Below are 18,191 nucleotides of genomic sequence, written 5' to 3'. Positions count from 1 at the left end.
CCTACCAGTTTGTAGGAGTAAAATATTGTGCATTTACGTTGTGACTTATCACACCCTCAGCACTTTTCCAATGTGTTTCACAATTAATTGTCCTGAATGCAGTTACTGTTTCATGGAAAAATGTGGTAGCTGTTTTCTACTCAAGGTCCCACCAACACACATGAAATAAATGATCAGTTATTCTGCTTTTTAATGGTATCAGTTGAGAAACACCAACCAAGAAACTGATATTAATGATCCACTCATATGTTAATAACTTGGGGATGCCCACATGATAAGATCTGAGCACTGAGATCCAGACTGCCCATCTTTATTCTTGGAAATGCTTTGGAGAACAAGGCTTGTGATTAGCACTGCTTTTGGCGGTGGCTTTCAGGTTGCACAGTGGATGCTTTTGAAGGCAAGGAGGTTGTCCTGCCCCAGTGTATGGAAACATCAAGATAAAAACTGCATTGAGTGCTATGTGTTTTGTGGATGGCTTAATATTCCCACTGGGAATTTCAGTCCAGCCGGTGCGTACGGCACAGTCCAGCTGGTGCGTACGGCACAGTCCAGCCGGTATGTGTTGCTGGTAAAGGCCCTTCTGATGATTTGTTGGTTGTTCTGCTGTCCAGAGTAACAACTCAGGAGGCCATTGCTTCTGAGACTCTTTCAGCCTGTTTACAAATTGTGAGGGAGTCCATGGACTCCCTGCATTGTGAGCTCACAGATAAATTGACACATGGCCACCTATTATTAGGCTCTGATTGGCCTTATGTCGGACATTTTGGAAATACAGAGGATTTGTGTTACCTAATGCACTGTGATCAGAATTATGTCATAATAATGCCCTCAAGGTATTAGGACCATAATACAAACAACACTATTTTGTAATCTGCAAATGCAATCAGAGCAACATGTTTTTCTAATACTGCATTTACGTTACAAACACCAGCTTTAGAAACAGTATTTTACTATTCATAGCATTGTTGTTAAAGCAAACATATACCTGAGCTGCAGAGTCCAGTCAGCACTAGTTCAGCAGCTGATTGACACTGAGTTAAGGCTGAATTACTGGTACTGTTGTCACAGGTTTGGTTATTCTTTAGTGGGGTCCCTAACAGCAGGTTAACAGTGTTTTTGTCTGTTTATTAGTGGAGACGACCTGTGAATATGTGAAACCAAAAACATGAGCGCTTAATCTAGGCTGATGCTCCAGTGCATTACTGAGGGAGTACAGTACTGCACTGTCAGAGGGGCCATCTATCAGATGAGGCATTAAACTAAGGTCCTATCTGTCCTCTTGGTGGATTTATAAGATCCTGTGCTACAGTTTGAAGAAGAACAGGAGTGTTCTCCCTGGTATTCTAGATCAATATATATCCTTCAACTAACACTGCTATAAACACATTATATGGTCATTTACCTCATTGCTTTTTCTGGGATCTTGCCATGTACAAATTGGCAGTTGTATTTGCAACAGTGACTACAGTTCAAAACTTCCTGAAGTTGCAAAAGTTGCTACATTAGAGCAAATTCTTTATATGTTCATTAGCTGATTGAGACTAAGTGCCTGCCATCAAAGGGGTTACTGATGTTCACCCGCTCAGTGCCATGGTGTGACTGTACAAGGAAGCTCAGTTGCCACCATGTAACCTGCTGGAAACCCAGTTGCCATTAATTTAGGGGATGTATGCCTTCCTTGCTCCTGCCGCAGGTGTGTTTGTACCCCATGCATAGTCTGTTCATTAATGCACCTTAAGTGCGTGATCTTAAAGACTGAACTTTTCATTGTAGAACAAAGCTTTTTGTGAAGATGTCAGGCATGAAAAGAAAAATCGAGGACAAAGACCCAGACTATGAGGATATCTTGGTTTGTCATCAGGAAAAACGATATAAAACAATTGAACATTCAGGTGAGGAAGTGCAAACTCTCCATTTTATTACTTCAGAAAGGAAATGTTTGCATTTTGTGCTCACACTTCAGTGGAAATTTCAGTGAACTAGTGAAATAAAAACAAAATGACTGGCCGTTCTGGAAAGGTGCCATTTGGTGTTTGATTTTCACATGGTGGGGTGAAGTCCAAGTATCTGTCCATTCTTCATGTATGAAACATATCAGCAACATTCGAGCTTGATGCCCTGCTCACTTAACATTCCCACATGTGGTTTCATAAGGTAGTGTTCTAGAGTGGAAACCAATTATTAGTGGAAGAGGGCTGAAACCAATTGTACCTCTCCATTCATCAACTGATATCATTCGAGTGGGACGAGCCTAACCTAAAACTGACACATTAATAGGGGACTGGAAACCACATGATTCCAACATTTTCTTTAAACGATGCAAAAACTTGAATTTCCAGTGACAATAGAGTGACAGACAGTGCCCCTGTTAGTGTTAGCAATTTCCCTCTTTGATTCCCCCATATATGTACAATGATGTCCTCCGTATATCCTCCGTATAATGTGGGGACCAATTGCTCACAGTACTACAAGTGATCTAACCATGGTTCTACATGACTTTAACATAATCTGTCTGCTTTTTAATTCTATATCGTTAGAAATGAATCCAAGTGCTTTGTTTGCTTTTTTATGGCTTTGTAATCTCAATTGCTACTTTTAGTGATCTATGTATCTTAGTCCAGCTCTCTCTGCTTCTCTATCCTATTTGGACACATTTTCCAAGGATAAGTCTTCCTTATTCTTTCTATAACAACTGTATTACCTCACTTACCTGTGGTAAAGTGTTAGCCAACTGCTTCCTTCTAGAGTTCACAATACACTTCGTGAATTTGCACACTACTTGGTGGAGTAGGTAGAAGATTCTGTTTATATGTAATGCAGGTGATTGGCCTAGTTTTTTATCTTTTTAGTTGTCCAAATAACTTGAAAAGTAAGCTTCTTTATGCACCTAAGAGCAGCACGGTGGCACAATGGTTAGCACTGCTGCCTGAACAGCGCCAGGGACCCGGGTTCAATTCTGGCCTTGGGTGACTGTCAGTTTGGGGTTTGCACATTCTCCCTGTGTCTGCGTGGGTTTCCTCCAGGCACTCACGTTTCCTCCCATAGTCCAAAGATGTGCAGGTTAGGTGGATTGGCCATGCTAAATTGCCCATTAGTGTCCCAAGGTGTGTAGTTTAGGTTGATTAGCCATGGTAAACGTGTGGGTTTATGGAGATAAGCCTGGGTAAGAAACTCTGTCAGAGAGTCAGTGCAGACTTGATGGGCCAAATGGCTTCCTCCTTCACTGTAGGGATTCTATGTAGAATTTACAACACAAAAGCAGGTCATTTAGACAGCTCGTCTGAGCTGGTGTATATACTGCACATGAGTTTCCTTCAAATCAATCTCTCTCATCTCAGCCTTTCAATTTACCTTTTAATTTCGTTTTCTGTCATGTACTCATTTAGTTCCCTTTTGAAAGCATCTAAGCTATTTGCCTCGACCACTTCCCATTGTAACTCTTGTGCAACATCTTTTCAAATGCCTTCTGAAGGGATTCTCAAATCTGTCACATTCCCGTTATCTATTAAATCTTCCACTTATATAAAAAAAATCACTTTTAATATGCCAAAATTGGACTGGTGTACAGTGTGCTGTTTGATGGACTGCTCCTGAGGAATGGCTGTGAACTCTGAGATTTTATTTTCCTTTTGTTAGTGTGTGCAGCAGACCCTTTACTCATTTCTCCAACCTCGCAGTCCTGAACTTTCCTCTTCAGTTTTTAAAAGTCCTTTCATGAGATGTCAGCATTGTCGACTAGGCCAGCATTTGTTGCCCATCCCTAATTGTCCTTGAGAAGGTGATAATGAGCCACCTTCATGAACTACTGAAGTCATGTGGTGTAGGTATGTCCATACTGCTGTTAGGAAGGGATTTCTGGGACCGAACAACATATTTCCAAGTCAGGATAGTATGTGGCTTGGAGGGGAACTTACAGATAGTAGTATTCCCATGTGTCTGCTGCCTTTGTCCTTATAGGTAGAAGCAGTTAGCAGTTGCGGGTTTGGAAGGTGCTGTTGAAGCTGCCTTGGTGAGTTGCTATAGTGGATCTTGTAGATTTTACACACTACTGTCACTGTGCATTGGTGGTGGAGGGAGTGAATGTTTATTGTGGTGGATGGGGTGCCAATCAAGCAGTTTGCTTTCTCCTGGATGGTGTTGAGCTTCTTTAGTTTGTTGAAACTGTACTCATCCAGGCAAGTGGAGAGTATTCCATCACACTCCTGACTTGTGCCTTATACATGGTGGACAGGCTTTGGGGAATCAGGTGGTGAGTTACCTGCTGCAGGATTTCTAGCCTCTGACTTGTTCTTCGAGCCACAGCATTCAAATGGCTAGTCCAGTTCAGTTTCTGGTCAATGATAACCTCCAGAATGTTGATAATGGGGGATTCAGCGATGGTAATGCCATTGAATGTCACGGGAAGATGGTTAGGTTCTCCCTTGTCGGAGATGGTGATTGCTTGGCACTTGCGTGGTGTGAATTTTCAGTTGCTCATATGACCCTTCCTTTTTTCAAATGTAATGAGCAATTTGACTAAGGAAAAGAATACTTGAGGTGGTTTCCTTTGGCCTTCCTCATCTGTGCTTAAAGTAAACATAATTCTTCTTCCTGAAGGATCCTCTATCTGGAAGCAGTTGTTGTCCCTCAAGATTCTAGCTCACACACCATCACCATCGAAAATCTGCTTGTTCCCCCACTGGCCATGGTTCGTAACTCTGAGCAGTGACTTCCTTTCTGGGACGACTTGCAAACAAGCAGGCATAACCACTCCTGAGGTCTCAAATGAGCCTGTTATTCTGGCTTTGGCGAGTTCACTAGTTTAAAACTCTTTAGTTTAAAACTTTCTTGCATTTGTTAGTGCAGTCATTCATCCGTTTGCTTGAATTCATTAATTATTGGACAACCAGAGCAAGATAAATTGCCTTAAGTTGAGTGAAATTCTCGTGGAAACCTGTCAGGAATTGAGTTCCTTCGATCTAACTCCCTGTGCCCAAGTAAATGTATTATAGTCCTGAGCTTTACAATGGGATTGTTTCTTTTGTTTGAACTGCAAGTTTTGGTAACTGGAGCAGTGATCGTCATCAATGGTGCTGGGGCTCGGTAGGCCCCATGCTTAATGTTTTGCAGCTGCAGCAGTTTTTGGACAATGAAATTGTTCGATGCTGTTTTGAGGATGAGGAAGGTGGGCTGAAAGGCCATTGTTATCTTTATCTCTCCAGAATTATTTCTCACCTCATTGAATGCACTGAAATAGTTCAGCAGCGTTACCCCTTCTTCAGGCTGCTGCTCAGCATCTTTGTGCATCTTATTTAATTTGGTATCCCAGGCAATGTGTTTTTTTCAGTCCATTGTACAGGTGTACTTGGTCACCACCTTTGTCCTCTCTGACACGGCGTGCTTGGCCAGTTTTCCGGGCAGTAGCAAGCGCACGGCAGTCTGGATCATCCGGGAGCTGATGGTGCTGCGCTTGTTGTAATGGGCCAGGTGGGAAGCCTCACCTGCGATGTGCCCGAAGATGTCACTGATGAACGAGTCCATGATGCTCATGGCCTTGGAGATGATGCCGGTGTCGAGGTGAACCTGCTTCGTTACTTTGCAGATGTAGATGGAGTAACTCTCCTTCCTGGACCACCACTTCTTGCTGCTTTTCGTTGATGGCTTCTTCTGGTCTTTCTTGGCACCCTTCTTGGAAGCTTATACTTTCTTTTCTTCAGGCATGATGAATGCAGAATGCTGTTGTCAAAATGTGCTCTTAATCCTCAGCTGGACTTAGGTTGGGGTTAGAAAATCAGCCAGGTCACTATCCAGTGAACACCCACCTCCCCTTAATTTTTATCTGCAAGTTTCACCTGATATTGCACAGATTGCTAGAGAAGGTGCGGGGAGGGAGAGCAAGGGGAGGGGAGCGGAAGGGGTGCTAAGCATCGGAGGGGGGGTGATAGGCATAGGAGGAGTGGTGGGAGGCATAAAATCATTCTCTTTAGCAGCATATTGTGATTAGAACAATCCATCTAATTGCTCTTTGTTCCAATCTGATGGACCTGTCTTTCTGATTAGCCATCATTGACAGAATTAAACTCATTCACTCGCATGTATGCAACTGTTTTTTTGAATAATAACTGAATTTCAGCCAGTCATTGCTGTTTTGCTTGCAAACATGAGGTGCTTTTGGGTGTGTCACCTCCAAGACCAGATTTTCAGGTGTGACTCTACTGTGGCGTGACTGTTGTGGTGACACTCAACTTTAAATTATAGGGAGGTGATGATATCATGGCCTTGTCACTGGACTAGTAACCTAGAGACCCAGGGTAATGCTCTGGAGAATCAGGTTTGCACCCCACCATTACAGCTGGTGGAATTTAAAATTCAATTCATTTTTGACATAGGAAAGTTGGTGGAGTGGGTATTTAGGTGGCGGATGAAGTTCAATGTGGGAAGTATGAGGTAATGCATTTTGGTAGGAAGAACATAGAGAGACAATATAAAATAAGAGGTACAATTCTTAAGAGGGTGCAGGAGCGGTGGTGCATGGATGTATTTGCGCATAGATTATTGAAGGTGGCAGGACAGATAGAGCAGTTAATAAAACATACAGTATCCTGGGCTTTATTAATAGAGACATACAAGAATAAGGAGATTATGCTGAACTTAGATAAGACACTAATTTTCCTCAGCTGGAATATTGTGTACAGTTTTGGGTGCCACACCATAGGAAGGATGTGAATGTATTGGAGAGAGCGCAGAAGATGTTTACAAGAAAGGTTCCAGGAATGAAAACTTCAGTCATGAGGATAGATTGGAGAGGTTGCATCTGTTCTCCTTGGAGAGAAGAAGGCTAAGAAGAGATTTGATAGAGATGTTCAGAATCATAAGGAGGCTGGATAGAGTACATTAGGAGAAACTGTTTCCGCTTGCAAAAGGATTGAGAACGAGAGGACACAAATTTAACATGATTTGCAAAAGAAACAAATGTGATGTGAGAAAAAGAGTTTTCACAGAATGAGTGGTTTGGGTCTGGAATGCACTGCCTGGAAGTGTGGTGGAGGCAGGTTCAATCGAGGCATTCAAGAGAGATGGTTATTTGAATAGAAACAATGCAGGGGTACGAGGGAAAGGCAGGAGAATGGCACTAAGTCATAGGCTGAAACTCTGATTCCGGGGTGGGCGAGGTTCTCAGAACTGAAATCTCTGTTAGCCTGGGGTGGGATTTACGATTTTGCCCAGGTGAGGCCGTAAAATCCCACCCATGATATTCATTTGGAGAGTGATGCGATGGGCTGAATGGCCTCCTCCTGCGTATGTAACAATTCTGTGATTTCCGCTACTGCATGAAAGGCCTGTCAGTGGCTTCACTAATGCCTGATTGATTTGTAGTTCAGCGGGCCTTCCTGAAAAGATGCAGCAAGAATCTCTTGCTGGCTCTCCAGCCAGGTGAGACCACTGTGATTTAGCAACATGCTGCTCCATGTTCCAGTGTTCCATCCATCACTGCCTGACCAACCTTGTTCTAACGCATAACATGTCTGATATTTGGTTGCCTGATTATTTTCATTTAATTGCTTCTTTAAATTTTTTTCTCTCTTGAACAAAGATCTTGTATTTTTATTGCTCCTTTCGTGGCCTGTGACAGCTATTTGCAGAGATGCCGGTATTGGACTGGGGTAAGCACAGTAAGAAGTCTCGCAACACCAAGTTAAAGCCCAACAGGTTTATTTGGTAGCACAAGCTTTCGCAGTGTCGCTCCTCCACCTGAAGAAGGAGCGAGACTCCGAAAGCTTGTGCTACCAAATAAACCTGTTGGACTTTAACCTGGTGTTGTGAGACTTCTTCTAGCTATTTGCATGCAGCAAGCTGCCACAAACAGTAATGTGATAGTGACCAGATAATCTGTTTCTTGTTATTTTGATTGCGGGATGGAGTACAATATTGGCTAGGACACGAGAAAGAATTCCTTTGCTTTTCTTCGAATTGTGCTGTGGCACAAGGAAGGATGTCTAAGGAAGGATGTGCTGGCCTTGGAAAGGGTCCAGAGGAGGTTCACAAAAATGATCCCTAGAATGAAGAGCTTGTCGTATGAGGAACGGTTGAGGACTGAAAAGTTATCTTGTGGGAGCATGGGGTCTGAAAAAGAGAAGAGAAAATATTTGCGAAAATTTAACATTACAATTAAATTTAACATTACATGGGCAGCACGGTGGCACAGTAGTCAGCACTGCCGCCTCACAGCGCCAGGGACCCGGGTTCAATTCCAGCCTCGGGTCACTATCTATGTGGGGTTTGCACATTCTTCCCGTGTCTGAGTGGGTTTCCTCCGGGTGCTCCGGTTTCCTCCCACAGTCCAAAGATGTGCGGGTTAGGTTGATTGGCCATGCTAAATTGCCCCTTAGTGTTAGGGGACTAGCAGGATAAATATATGGGGTTATGGGAATAGGACCTGGGTGGGATTGTGGTCAGTGCGGACTCGATATGGGCCGAATGGCCTCCTTCTGCACTGTAGGGATTCTATGATTCTATTCTATGACTCTGGGTCTGTATTCATTGGCGTTTAGAAGGATGAGGGGGGCTCTTATTGAAACTTACAGGATACTGCGAGGCCTGCATAGAGTGGACATGGAGAGGATGTTTCCACTGGTAGGAAAAACTAGAACCGGAGGGCACAACCTCAGGCTAAAAGGACGATCCTTTAAACAGAGATGAGGAGGAATTTCTTCGGTCAGAGAGAAGTGAATCTGTGGAACTCTTTGCTGCAGAAGGCTATGGAGGCCAGGTCATTGAGTGTCTTTAAGACAGAGATAGATAGGTTCTTGATTAATAAGGGGATCAGGGGGTATGGGAAAAAGGCAGGAGAATGGGGATGAGAAAAATATCAACCATGATTGAATGGCGGAGCAGACTCGATGGACCGAGTGGCCTAATTCTGCTCCTATGTCTTTTGGTCTTATGGTCTTATAGTTTACCAGCACCTGAGAGCTCAGTTTAATGTCTTGTACCAGAAAGCAGCACTCCCTCAGTATTTTTGTATCAGCCTGCATTTTGTGTTTGGCTGAGGACCCACAACTGTCTGACTTGAAAGGTGAGAGTGCTAAGCTGATGCAATGCTGAGCCAAAGCTGAAGACACTGGCTCATGCTGGGTATGAATTCTTTGGTGCAGAAAGCCCTCCAATGCTTCAGCACCATCAGCCTGTCTCAATGTTTCTTGCTATTCCTGCTGCAGCTTATGGGATATTGCAGTGTAAGAGATTGCTGCTGCATCCCTACGTAAGTGACTGCACCTGTGCGCAGTTGTTGGAGACATTAGTGTCTGCTGTCTCTGAGGTGTCCAAACTTTTTGTCTTTGTGGGTCCCATATATGTGGGTGCTAACATGATGGGCCGAATGGCCTCCACCTACACCGTAACACTTCTGTTATAGTGTGCCCCATGACTTCTTGAGATGTTACAGATTCAGTTCTTCATCGATGAATGATAGAAGTTACACAGGGAGTTAGAAAGTGACTCTGGCAGAGAGTTACTAATAGGCTATCTGCCAAGCGGCATAGTGGGGGGGATCTGTAATGCACAGCCTATGTATTCTGACTTTAATTCTTCCTTGTAGGAAGTAGGGTAAAACAGTCTGGCAAAATCAATTACAAAATAAACAGTGACACCCACCACAAGAATATTTCAAAGTTGCAGCTATTGCCCTGCATTGCATCAGTTTCCTGCCTTTTTATGGATCCAGTCCAAACATTTTTTTAATAATAAGTGTCAGTAAGTGATGTGTATCCAATGTCTTTTTCCTCTGCAAATTCCTCTTTTGTTTCAGCAACTTTCAAAGCATACTTCAATGTCTAACAATTCTGTGATTTCCGCCACTCCATGAAATCTTGCCAGTGGCTTCACTAATACCTGATTGGTTTGTAGTTCAGTGGGCCTTCCTGAAAAGGTGCAGCAGGAGTCTCTTGCTGGCTTTTCAGCCAGGTGAGACCCCTGTGACTTAGCAAGATGCTGCTCCATGTTCCAGTTTTCCATCCATCACTGCCTGGCCAACCTTGTTCTAACATACAATTTGCCTGATTATTTTCATTTAATTGCTTCTTTAAATTTTTTCTCTCTTGAACAAAGATCTTGTATTTTTATTGCTCCTTTCGTGGCCTGTGACAGCTATTTGCATACAGCAAGCAGCCACAAACAGGAATGTGATAGTAACCAGATAATCTGTTTCTTGTTATTTTGATTGAGGGATAAAGTAAAATGTTGGCTAGGACACGAGGGAGAATTCCTTTGCTTTTCTTCAAATTGTGCTGTGGCATCATTTACCAGCACCTGAGAGCTTGGTTCAATGTCTCGTACCAGAAAGCAGCACTCCCTCAGTATTGTTGTGTCAACTGTCTGACTTGAAAGGTTAGCTCCAGGAAGTCAGAATAATTACTACAAGAACATCAACTTGCACTTATAAGTCACCTTTAACAGAGCAAAATGTCCCAAGGCACTCCACAGCAGCATGATAGAAAATGTGACACTGAGCCAAGTGCTATTAGGAGAGATGACCAAAAGCTTGGTTGAAGAGATAGGCTTGAAGAGCATTTAAAAGAGGTGGGAAGGTTTAGCGAGGGAATTCCTGATTTTAGGGCCTTTGTAGATGAAGGCATGGGCGTCAGCGATGGAGTGATTAACATCAGGGATGCTCAAGAGACCAGAATTGAAGGAAGGAGTACAGAGATCTCAAAGATTGTATGACTGGAGGATTTTACAGTGATAGCGAGATACTCTCTGGGAATGAGTTGCAGACCAGAATCTAATTAAGGAGATTAATACTTTAATATATGGAATAACCAGTACACAGTAAGGTAAGGCTGTCAACTCTGATCAGACATATTTCTGGAAATTTCACCACATGACCTTTTTATAGGGGAGCTGATGGCCAAGTGGTGTTATCGCTAGACTATCAGTCCAGAAACTCAGCTAATGTTCTGGGGACCTGGCTTTGAATCCTGCCACGGCAGATGGTGGGATTTGAATTCAATAAAAAATATCAGGAATTAAAAATCTACTGATGAGCATTAAACCATTTGTCAATTGTCAGAAAAACCCATCTGAATCACTAATGTTCTTTAGGGAAAAGAAATCTGCTGGTCTGGCCTACATGTAACTCCAGAGCCACAGCAATGTGGTTGACTCTCAACTGCCCTTGGGCAACTAGGGATGGGTATTAAATGATGGGCAGCCAGTGATCCTCATGTCTCATGAATGAATATTAAAAAAAATTCCTTCATGCAATGTGGGCGTCACTGTCTAGGCCACCATCCCTAGTTTTCCTTCAGACGGTGTTGGTAAGCTGCATTTGTGAACTGCTGCAGTCCCTGAGGTGTAGGTACACCCACGGGGCCATTAGGGAGAGAGTTCCAGGATTTTGTCCCAGTGACGTGAAGGAACGACAATATATTTCCTAGTCCGGATGGTGAGTGGTCTGGAGGGGAACCTCCAGGTGGTGATATTGCTGCCTTTTTCCTAGATGGTAATGATCATGGGTTTTGGAAGGTGCTGCTTTAGGAGCCTTGGTGAGATCTTGTCGTACTTCTTGTAGGTATTACACAGGGCTGCCACTGTTCGTCAGTAGTGGAGGGAGTGAATGTGGAAGGGGTAGCAAAGGCATCCATTGTGGAAGGGGTAGCAAAGGTTTGGCAGCAGAGGCTGCTTTGTCCTGGATGGTGTTGAGCTTCTTGAGTGTTGTTGGACCTACGCTCAAGCAAACAAGGGGGGAGTATTCCATCACACTCCTGACTTGTCCCTTGTAAATAGTGGATAGGCTTTGGGGAGTCAGGAGGTGAGTTACTATACACAGGATCCTAGCCTCAATACTGCTTTTGTAGTCACAGTATTTATATGACTAATCCATGGGGCGGCATGGTAGAACAGTGGTCAGCACTGTTGCTTCACAGCGCCAGGGACCCGGATTCGATTCCCGGCTTGGGTCACTGTCTGTGTGGAGTTTGCACGTTCTCCCCGTGTCTGCGTGAGTTTCCTCTGGATGCTCCGGTTTCCTTCCACAGTCTGAAAGACATGTTGGTTAGGTGCATTGACCCGAACAGGCGCCGGACTGTGGCGACTAGGAAAATTTCACAGTAACTTCATTGCTGTGTTAATGTAAGCCTTACTTGTGACTAATAAATAAACTTTTCAGTTTCTGCCCAATGGTAACCTCCAGGATGTTGATAGCGGGGGATTCACAACGGTAATGCCATTGAATGTAAAGGGGTGATAGTTAGATCCTCTCTTGCTGGAGATGGTCATTGCCTGGCACTTGTGTGGCATGAATCTTAGTTGCCTCTTGTCAACCCAAGCCTTGACATTGTCTGGGTCTTGCTGCATTTGGACATGGACTGCTTCTGTATCTGAGGAATGATAAATGGTGCTGAAAATTGTCAGTCATCAGCGAACATTCCCATTTCTGATCTTATGATGGAAGACAGGTCATTGATGAAGCAGCTGAAAATGGTTGGGCCCAGGACACTACCCTGAAAAACTTGTGCAGTGACGTCCTTGTACCTCCTGCCTCTTATTTCTCCAAATCAGTTAAATAGCCATGTTAGTCGCATCTTAAATATTTTTATATCCAATAAACAAAATGTGTTTAAAGAAAGTTTGGCAAAAATAGCTGTGTGATAATATCCTGTGACCGTTCTCCTTGTTGTTTGCAATAGTGTGCAGGAAGTTAATCTTTCATTTCTGGCAATCTGAGAAGGTTAGCAACCCTAAATAAGAGTGAGTTACAGAGATTCATTGAGTGCTCAGATGTTTATATGTAGAATAGGAGTATCCGCAAGTGAGTTTTTTCTTTGTTTTATTCTTTCGTAGGATGTGGGCATTGCTGTCCCAGCAGTTATTGCCATCCCTAATTGCCCTTGAACTGAGTGGCTTGCTGTGGGTCTGAAGTCATATGTAGGCCAGTCCGGGTAAGGATAGCAGATTTCCTTCCCTGAAGGAAGTTAATGAACCAGATGGGTTTTTATGACAATTGACAATGGTTTCTTGGTCATCATTGAACTTATAATTCCAGATTTCCTGTTTTTTTTAAAATTCAAATTCCACCAGCTGCTGTGGTGAGATTTGAACTTGGGTCCCCAGAATATGAACTTGGATTTCTGGATTGCTAGTCCAGTTTGGGTTTGGCTGATTTATACAAAGTGTATAATACCCGGGACTGAATACAGGCTGTAATTTTAACTGACAGATTTAGAGAACTTGTATAGAGAATAATGTGTACAATGGGTTTCATCAGCTAGCACCTAATGAAAGGATTTGATTGAACCGATTTGAAAAAAAGACAAGCAGCATGTTTGGTGAAATAAAATGTTGATACATGAAACCTTTGGGTTCGCGAATAGCACAAAAATAGATCAAATTTTGGTGTTACTTTGAAAATTCTGGAAGTACAAAACACAACACGATTATTTCACAAACTGACAAATGTGAAAAAGAATAACTTAGAAAATCTCTTTTTTTTTCACCATTTAACTGTACCTGCCACATGTTTGCCCAGTTCACTAATCTTCTGGTAAGTACTCTGGCAATCTCAATTATTCTTCATCAAGAGAGGTACAAACATGTATCCTGTGGAAAATCGATGAAACTTGCCCATGTCATGGAAGTCTAGAAAGGATTGCAATGAATGGTTAATAAAACCTATTGAGAACCTGATATTCCAATGGCATCATTGAAAAGTATAGCCTATAATTTGGATAAAGGGAACAACTTATTTCAGTGAGTCATTTGCAATTTCCCTGAACCTCTAATGCAAAAGCAACATACTGCAGATACTAAAAGTCTGAACTAAAAATAGAGAATACTGTAAATACTCAGCATGTCAAGCAGCTTCTGTGGAGAGAGTAACAGCAGAGTTAATGTTCCATGTTGACAACCTAATTTTACTTAGGACAATGACCTGCAATGTCACCTCTTGCTTTCCACGCCACAGATGCTGCCTGACATGCTGGTATCTCCAACATTTACTGTTTTTATTCCTTGAATCTTTTGTTAAGCATGCATTTGGCGATTCTCACTCCTATTTAGTGAAACGTGAACCCACCAACCTCATGGTTAGTGAACACAGAAACTGCTTACTCTGTTGGTCCGATGGTTTCTGTGATCAGCTTTCTATTAATTCTAATGTTTACATTCCAGCTGAGTTTTCTGTTCTATTTCTCATGTAGCACGTGAAGCCACTCTGCAAAAAATTGAAGTTATTATCAAGGAACAGTTTACAATGGAGATGAGGAACAAAGAACACGAGATTGAGATCATAGACCAGGTAAAGGCATCAGTTGTGCTCCATCTCAATGCTGCTGCTGTTCAGATATGCCATGAAGTTATGCTTCTATTGGTTACTCTTTGTAATAAAACTTCAGCATCCAAATAAGCAAACTACGTCTCTATGAAGGAATGAGTTCCTAATGTAATTTGGGAAACTATGTCAAAAGATATGACAGTGGATAAGCGATGGCTAGTATCTGAAGAGCTAATGCATAGTTTGCAACAAATGCTCATTTGCTTAAGACACAAAACCTACTGAAAAAGTGATCCAACAGTGGCTAATCAAAGGAGTTAAAGATAGTATTGGATCACAGGAAGAACCTTATAATGTTGCCAAAAAGAGTAATAAGCCTGAGGATCAGTTTAGAATTTAGCAAAGACGGAACTGTAAATTTGTTAAGGAACGAGAAAAGAGAATATGAGAGTAGACTAGCAAGAGATATAAAAACAGATGTATACAATTCCATAGGTGTGTAGACAGGAAGAGATTACTGAAAGTAAATGTGGACAGAGTAAGTTAGAGGTAGAGACTGGTGAAATTTTGGTGAGGTAGGCAAATGGCACAGACGTTAAACAAATAACATGTGTGGAATCTAGTGTGGGTGACAAGGGCAGGTGACAAGATAGCCTGCTAGCTGACGATTTAGCTAGAGCCTCGTGTTGCATCTTTTCGGGAAGTGCAGCTGCAGTAAGAGCAAATCAGGTACTTAACAGGGCAGCTGCGGGCCTTCCCTGACATCAAGGACCCCAGGGCCAGAGGACTCACCAGTCGAAAGCTGCCAGCCAATCAGATGCCGGCAACTCTGCATTTATTGGCAGCGCTAGCAGGGAGATGGTGGCTGCTGCTGGTAACCACCCTAGGCCCAGGATCGCTCAAGGAGCCAGTTGACAGCGGGGGATTGCAGGGTGGGAGTTGCAGGGGAGGTCAGCAGCAAGGGCAGGGATGTAGCTCACAGTGGGCCCATTCTTCCCAATGCCAGATCCCTTGATCAGGCACTGAGTGCCTTTGAATGAAGCCCTGGGATGGAAGGGTTGTCTTATGAGGAAAGGCTGAGCAGGTTAGGCCTGTACTCATTGAAGCTTAGAAGAATGAGAGGTAACTTATTAAAATGTACAAGATTCTGAGAAGGCTTGAAAAGGTAGATGTTAAGAGAATGTTTTCTCTTGTGGGGGAATCTAAAAATAGGGGGCTCAGTTTAAAGATAAGTGATTTCCCATTTAAAACTGAGATCAGGTATTTCTTCTTTCAGGTTTGCTAGTCTTTCCCTTTCACAGAGAATTCTCTTTCACAAAAAGCAGTGTGGACTGGGTGATTGAATATATTTAAGGTTGGGTTAGACAGGTTATTGTTTTGCAAGGGGGTTAAGGGTTATCAGGAACAGGCCAAAAAGTGGAGTTAAGGGCACAATCTGATCAGTTAAGATTTTACTGAATGGAGAAGCAGGCTTGAAGGCTGAGTCCTGCCCCTATTTCTTATGATCTTCTGGAAATGGATAATGGGGAACCAGTGGATCTAGTTCCTTTGGATTTTCAAAAAGCATTCGATAAGGTGCCACACAAGAAACTATTATGCTGAATTAGGACTCATGGGATCTGGGGTAATATATTGCTATGCATAGAGGATTGAGTAATGGATAAAAAACAAAGAGTAGGAATACATTGGACATTTTTAGATTGATGAGCTAAAACTAGTGGAATATTGCAATGATCAATCCATGGGCCTCTGTTACTTACAATTTATAGCAATGACTTTAATGAAGGGACTGAATGTAGCATACCCAAGTTTGCTGATGATACAAAGTTATAGAGTGAAGTAGCTGATTAAGAGGATGCAAATAACCTGCAGAGACAGTTTAGACATCCTGGGTGATTGGACAAGATTTGTTGATGGGATACAATCTGGCAAATGTGGGAGGAAATGGTGAGAGACTGAGAAATGTTGGTGGCATTCAGAGGGACCTGTACTTGTATCATAGAAAATTTAAATGCAAATATGGAAAGCAATTGAGAAGGCAAATTATATGTTACTTTGTTCCCACGGGATTAGAGTACAAGAGTAAAGAAGCCGTACTACTATTAGGGCATTGGCGAGGCCACACCTGGAACACTGTGTGCAGTTCCTATCTAAGATAAACAAGTATATAGACAAGTGTATCTAAGCTAAGCATATACTTTCCTAGAGTAAGTACTTTGAAGGTTCGCTAGACTGGTTCCTGACAAGAGGAGAGATTGAGTAGGCTTTTACTTAGACGGAGTTCAGAAGAATGAGAAGTGACCTAATTGAAACATATACATTTCTTATGGGACTAGCAAGGTGTATGGGGAGAGCACTGGAGTATAACATTGGGAGCCATGATCATGTTGAATGGCAAGCAGGCTTTTTGCAGAGACGAGCATTTTTAAACAATTGCTTAAAAAAAATGGTTGACTATCTGCTTGTTCCTAAAGCGCTTGAACGAGGCCAGAAGGATGATGGATAAACTTCGTGCCTGCATCGTGGCCAACTACTACGCATCAGCTGTGCAGCCTAAAGTTGCTGAGGTAAGGAGGGGGAAACAAGCAATTCATTTGACCAGAGCCAGAATTTTACATTGCTCAGGCAGATACATGCTTGACTTGGAAGTGCGTGAAATTGTGTGATGGTGACGTCGGGTGCATGTCCCAGTTACATTGGCACTTACATGATATTTTGGCTGGCAGGTGTGTGCGAGAGTCAAATATGCGCCCATTGACAATCAATCAGGCAGTTTAGCCCATTTAAGGGCCAACTGAATGCAATTTTATGTGGCCTGTCTGCTTTTAGTATGGGCAGGTAAGTCAATTGTCCAGGTAGCCTTTATGTTTTAACTGTAACCTCGATCCAGGGTGGGATGAAATGTTAGGGCTAAAATAAAATTTAAAAAGGTGTCTGGGGACTGGGATTTGTTTTTGAATGTGCTGCTTAGACACTATTTGCAGCATTCTTTCATTGCAATCCCTGAGGAAGCTCCATCAGTATCGGCTATCTCCCTGAGGTGGCATGTTAGAGGTGTCAGCCCACACTTGCCCTTCCTGGCAACGTTGAACCTTTCCCAGTGCTTATTTTGTGCTGGCTGTCTGTTAATTGGCCAGCCAACATGAAATTGTGTTCCAGGGTTGCTCGCAGCTGGAATTGCATTTCATGCTCGCTTCTGGGCTTGTCCATTGGGCGAAAAATTCAGGCCTAGATTATTAGCTCTACAATGTTGCCGTGTGATTGTAATGACGTTTCTTGTTTTAGTATGTGTGATCTTGTCATGGTTACCAGTGGGATTACAAAGATGGTGAGCCTCAGGGGTCGCTGCTGGGACCACAACCTTTCACAATATATATTAACGATTTGGAAGAAGGAACTGAAGGCACTGTTGCTAAATTTGCAGATGATACACAGATATGCAGAGGGACAGGTAGTATTGAGGAAGCAGGGAGCTGCAGAAGGACTTGGACAGGTTAGGAGAGTGGGCAAAGAAGTGGCAGATGGAATACAATGTGGAAAAGTGTGAGGTTATGCACTTTGGAAGGAGGAATGGGAGCATAGACTATTTTCTAAATGGGGAAATGCTTAGGAAATTAGAAGCACAAAGGGACTTGGGAGTCCTTGTTCAGGATTCTCTTAAGCTTAACGTGCAGATTCAGTTGGCAGTTAGGAAGGCAAATGCAATGTTAGCATTCATATCGAGAGGGCTAGAATACAAGAGGAGGGATGTACTTCTGAAGCTGTATAAGGCTCTGGTCAGACCCCATTTGGAGTATTGTGAGCAGTTTTGGGCTCCGTATCTAAGGAAGGATGTGCTGGAAAGGGTTCCGAGGAGGTTCACAAAAATGATCCCTGGAATGAAGAGCTTGTCGTATGAGGAGCGGTTGAGGACTCTGGGTCTGTACTTGTTGGATTTTAG

General features: G+C 42.9%; 1 protein-coding gene across 15 annotated transcripts in view; it reads left to right on the top strand.

Moving 5' to 3' along the window:
• The first annotated feature begins 1,770 nt into the window (after positions 1–1,770).
• The window catches only part of yeats2 (YEATS domain containing 2), a 133,756-nt gene continuing 117,335 nt past the window's right edge, over positions 1,771–18,191 (top strand). For all 15 annotated transcript variants that reach the window (XM_078209167.1, XM_078209171.1, XM_078209164.1 and 12 more), the window contains exons 1-3: positions 1,771–1,895; positions 14,178–14,275; positions 16,726–16,818. In XM_078209167.1, coding sequence (XP_078065293.1) covers positions 1,796–1,895; positions 14,178–14,275; positions 16,726–16,818 — 291 coding nt within the window. In that variant the 5' untranslated portion in view covers positions 1,771–1,795. The remainder of the gene's footprint in view (positions 1,896–14,177; positions 14,276–16,725; positions 16,819–18,191) is intronic.

The sequence above is a fragment of the Mustelus asterias genome, chromosome 3 (assembly GCF_964213995.1).
Source record: "Mustelus asterias chromosome 3, sMusAst1.hap1.1, whole genome shotgun sequence".
Classification (NCBI taxonomy): domain Eukaryota; kingdom Metazoa; phylum Chordata; class Chondrichthyes; order Carcharhiniformes; family Triakidae; genus Mustelus; species Mustelus asterias.
The sequence above is the reverse complement of the archived record's forward strand: the minus strand, read 5'-3'. Positions and strand labels throughout refer to the sequence as shown.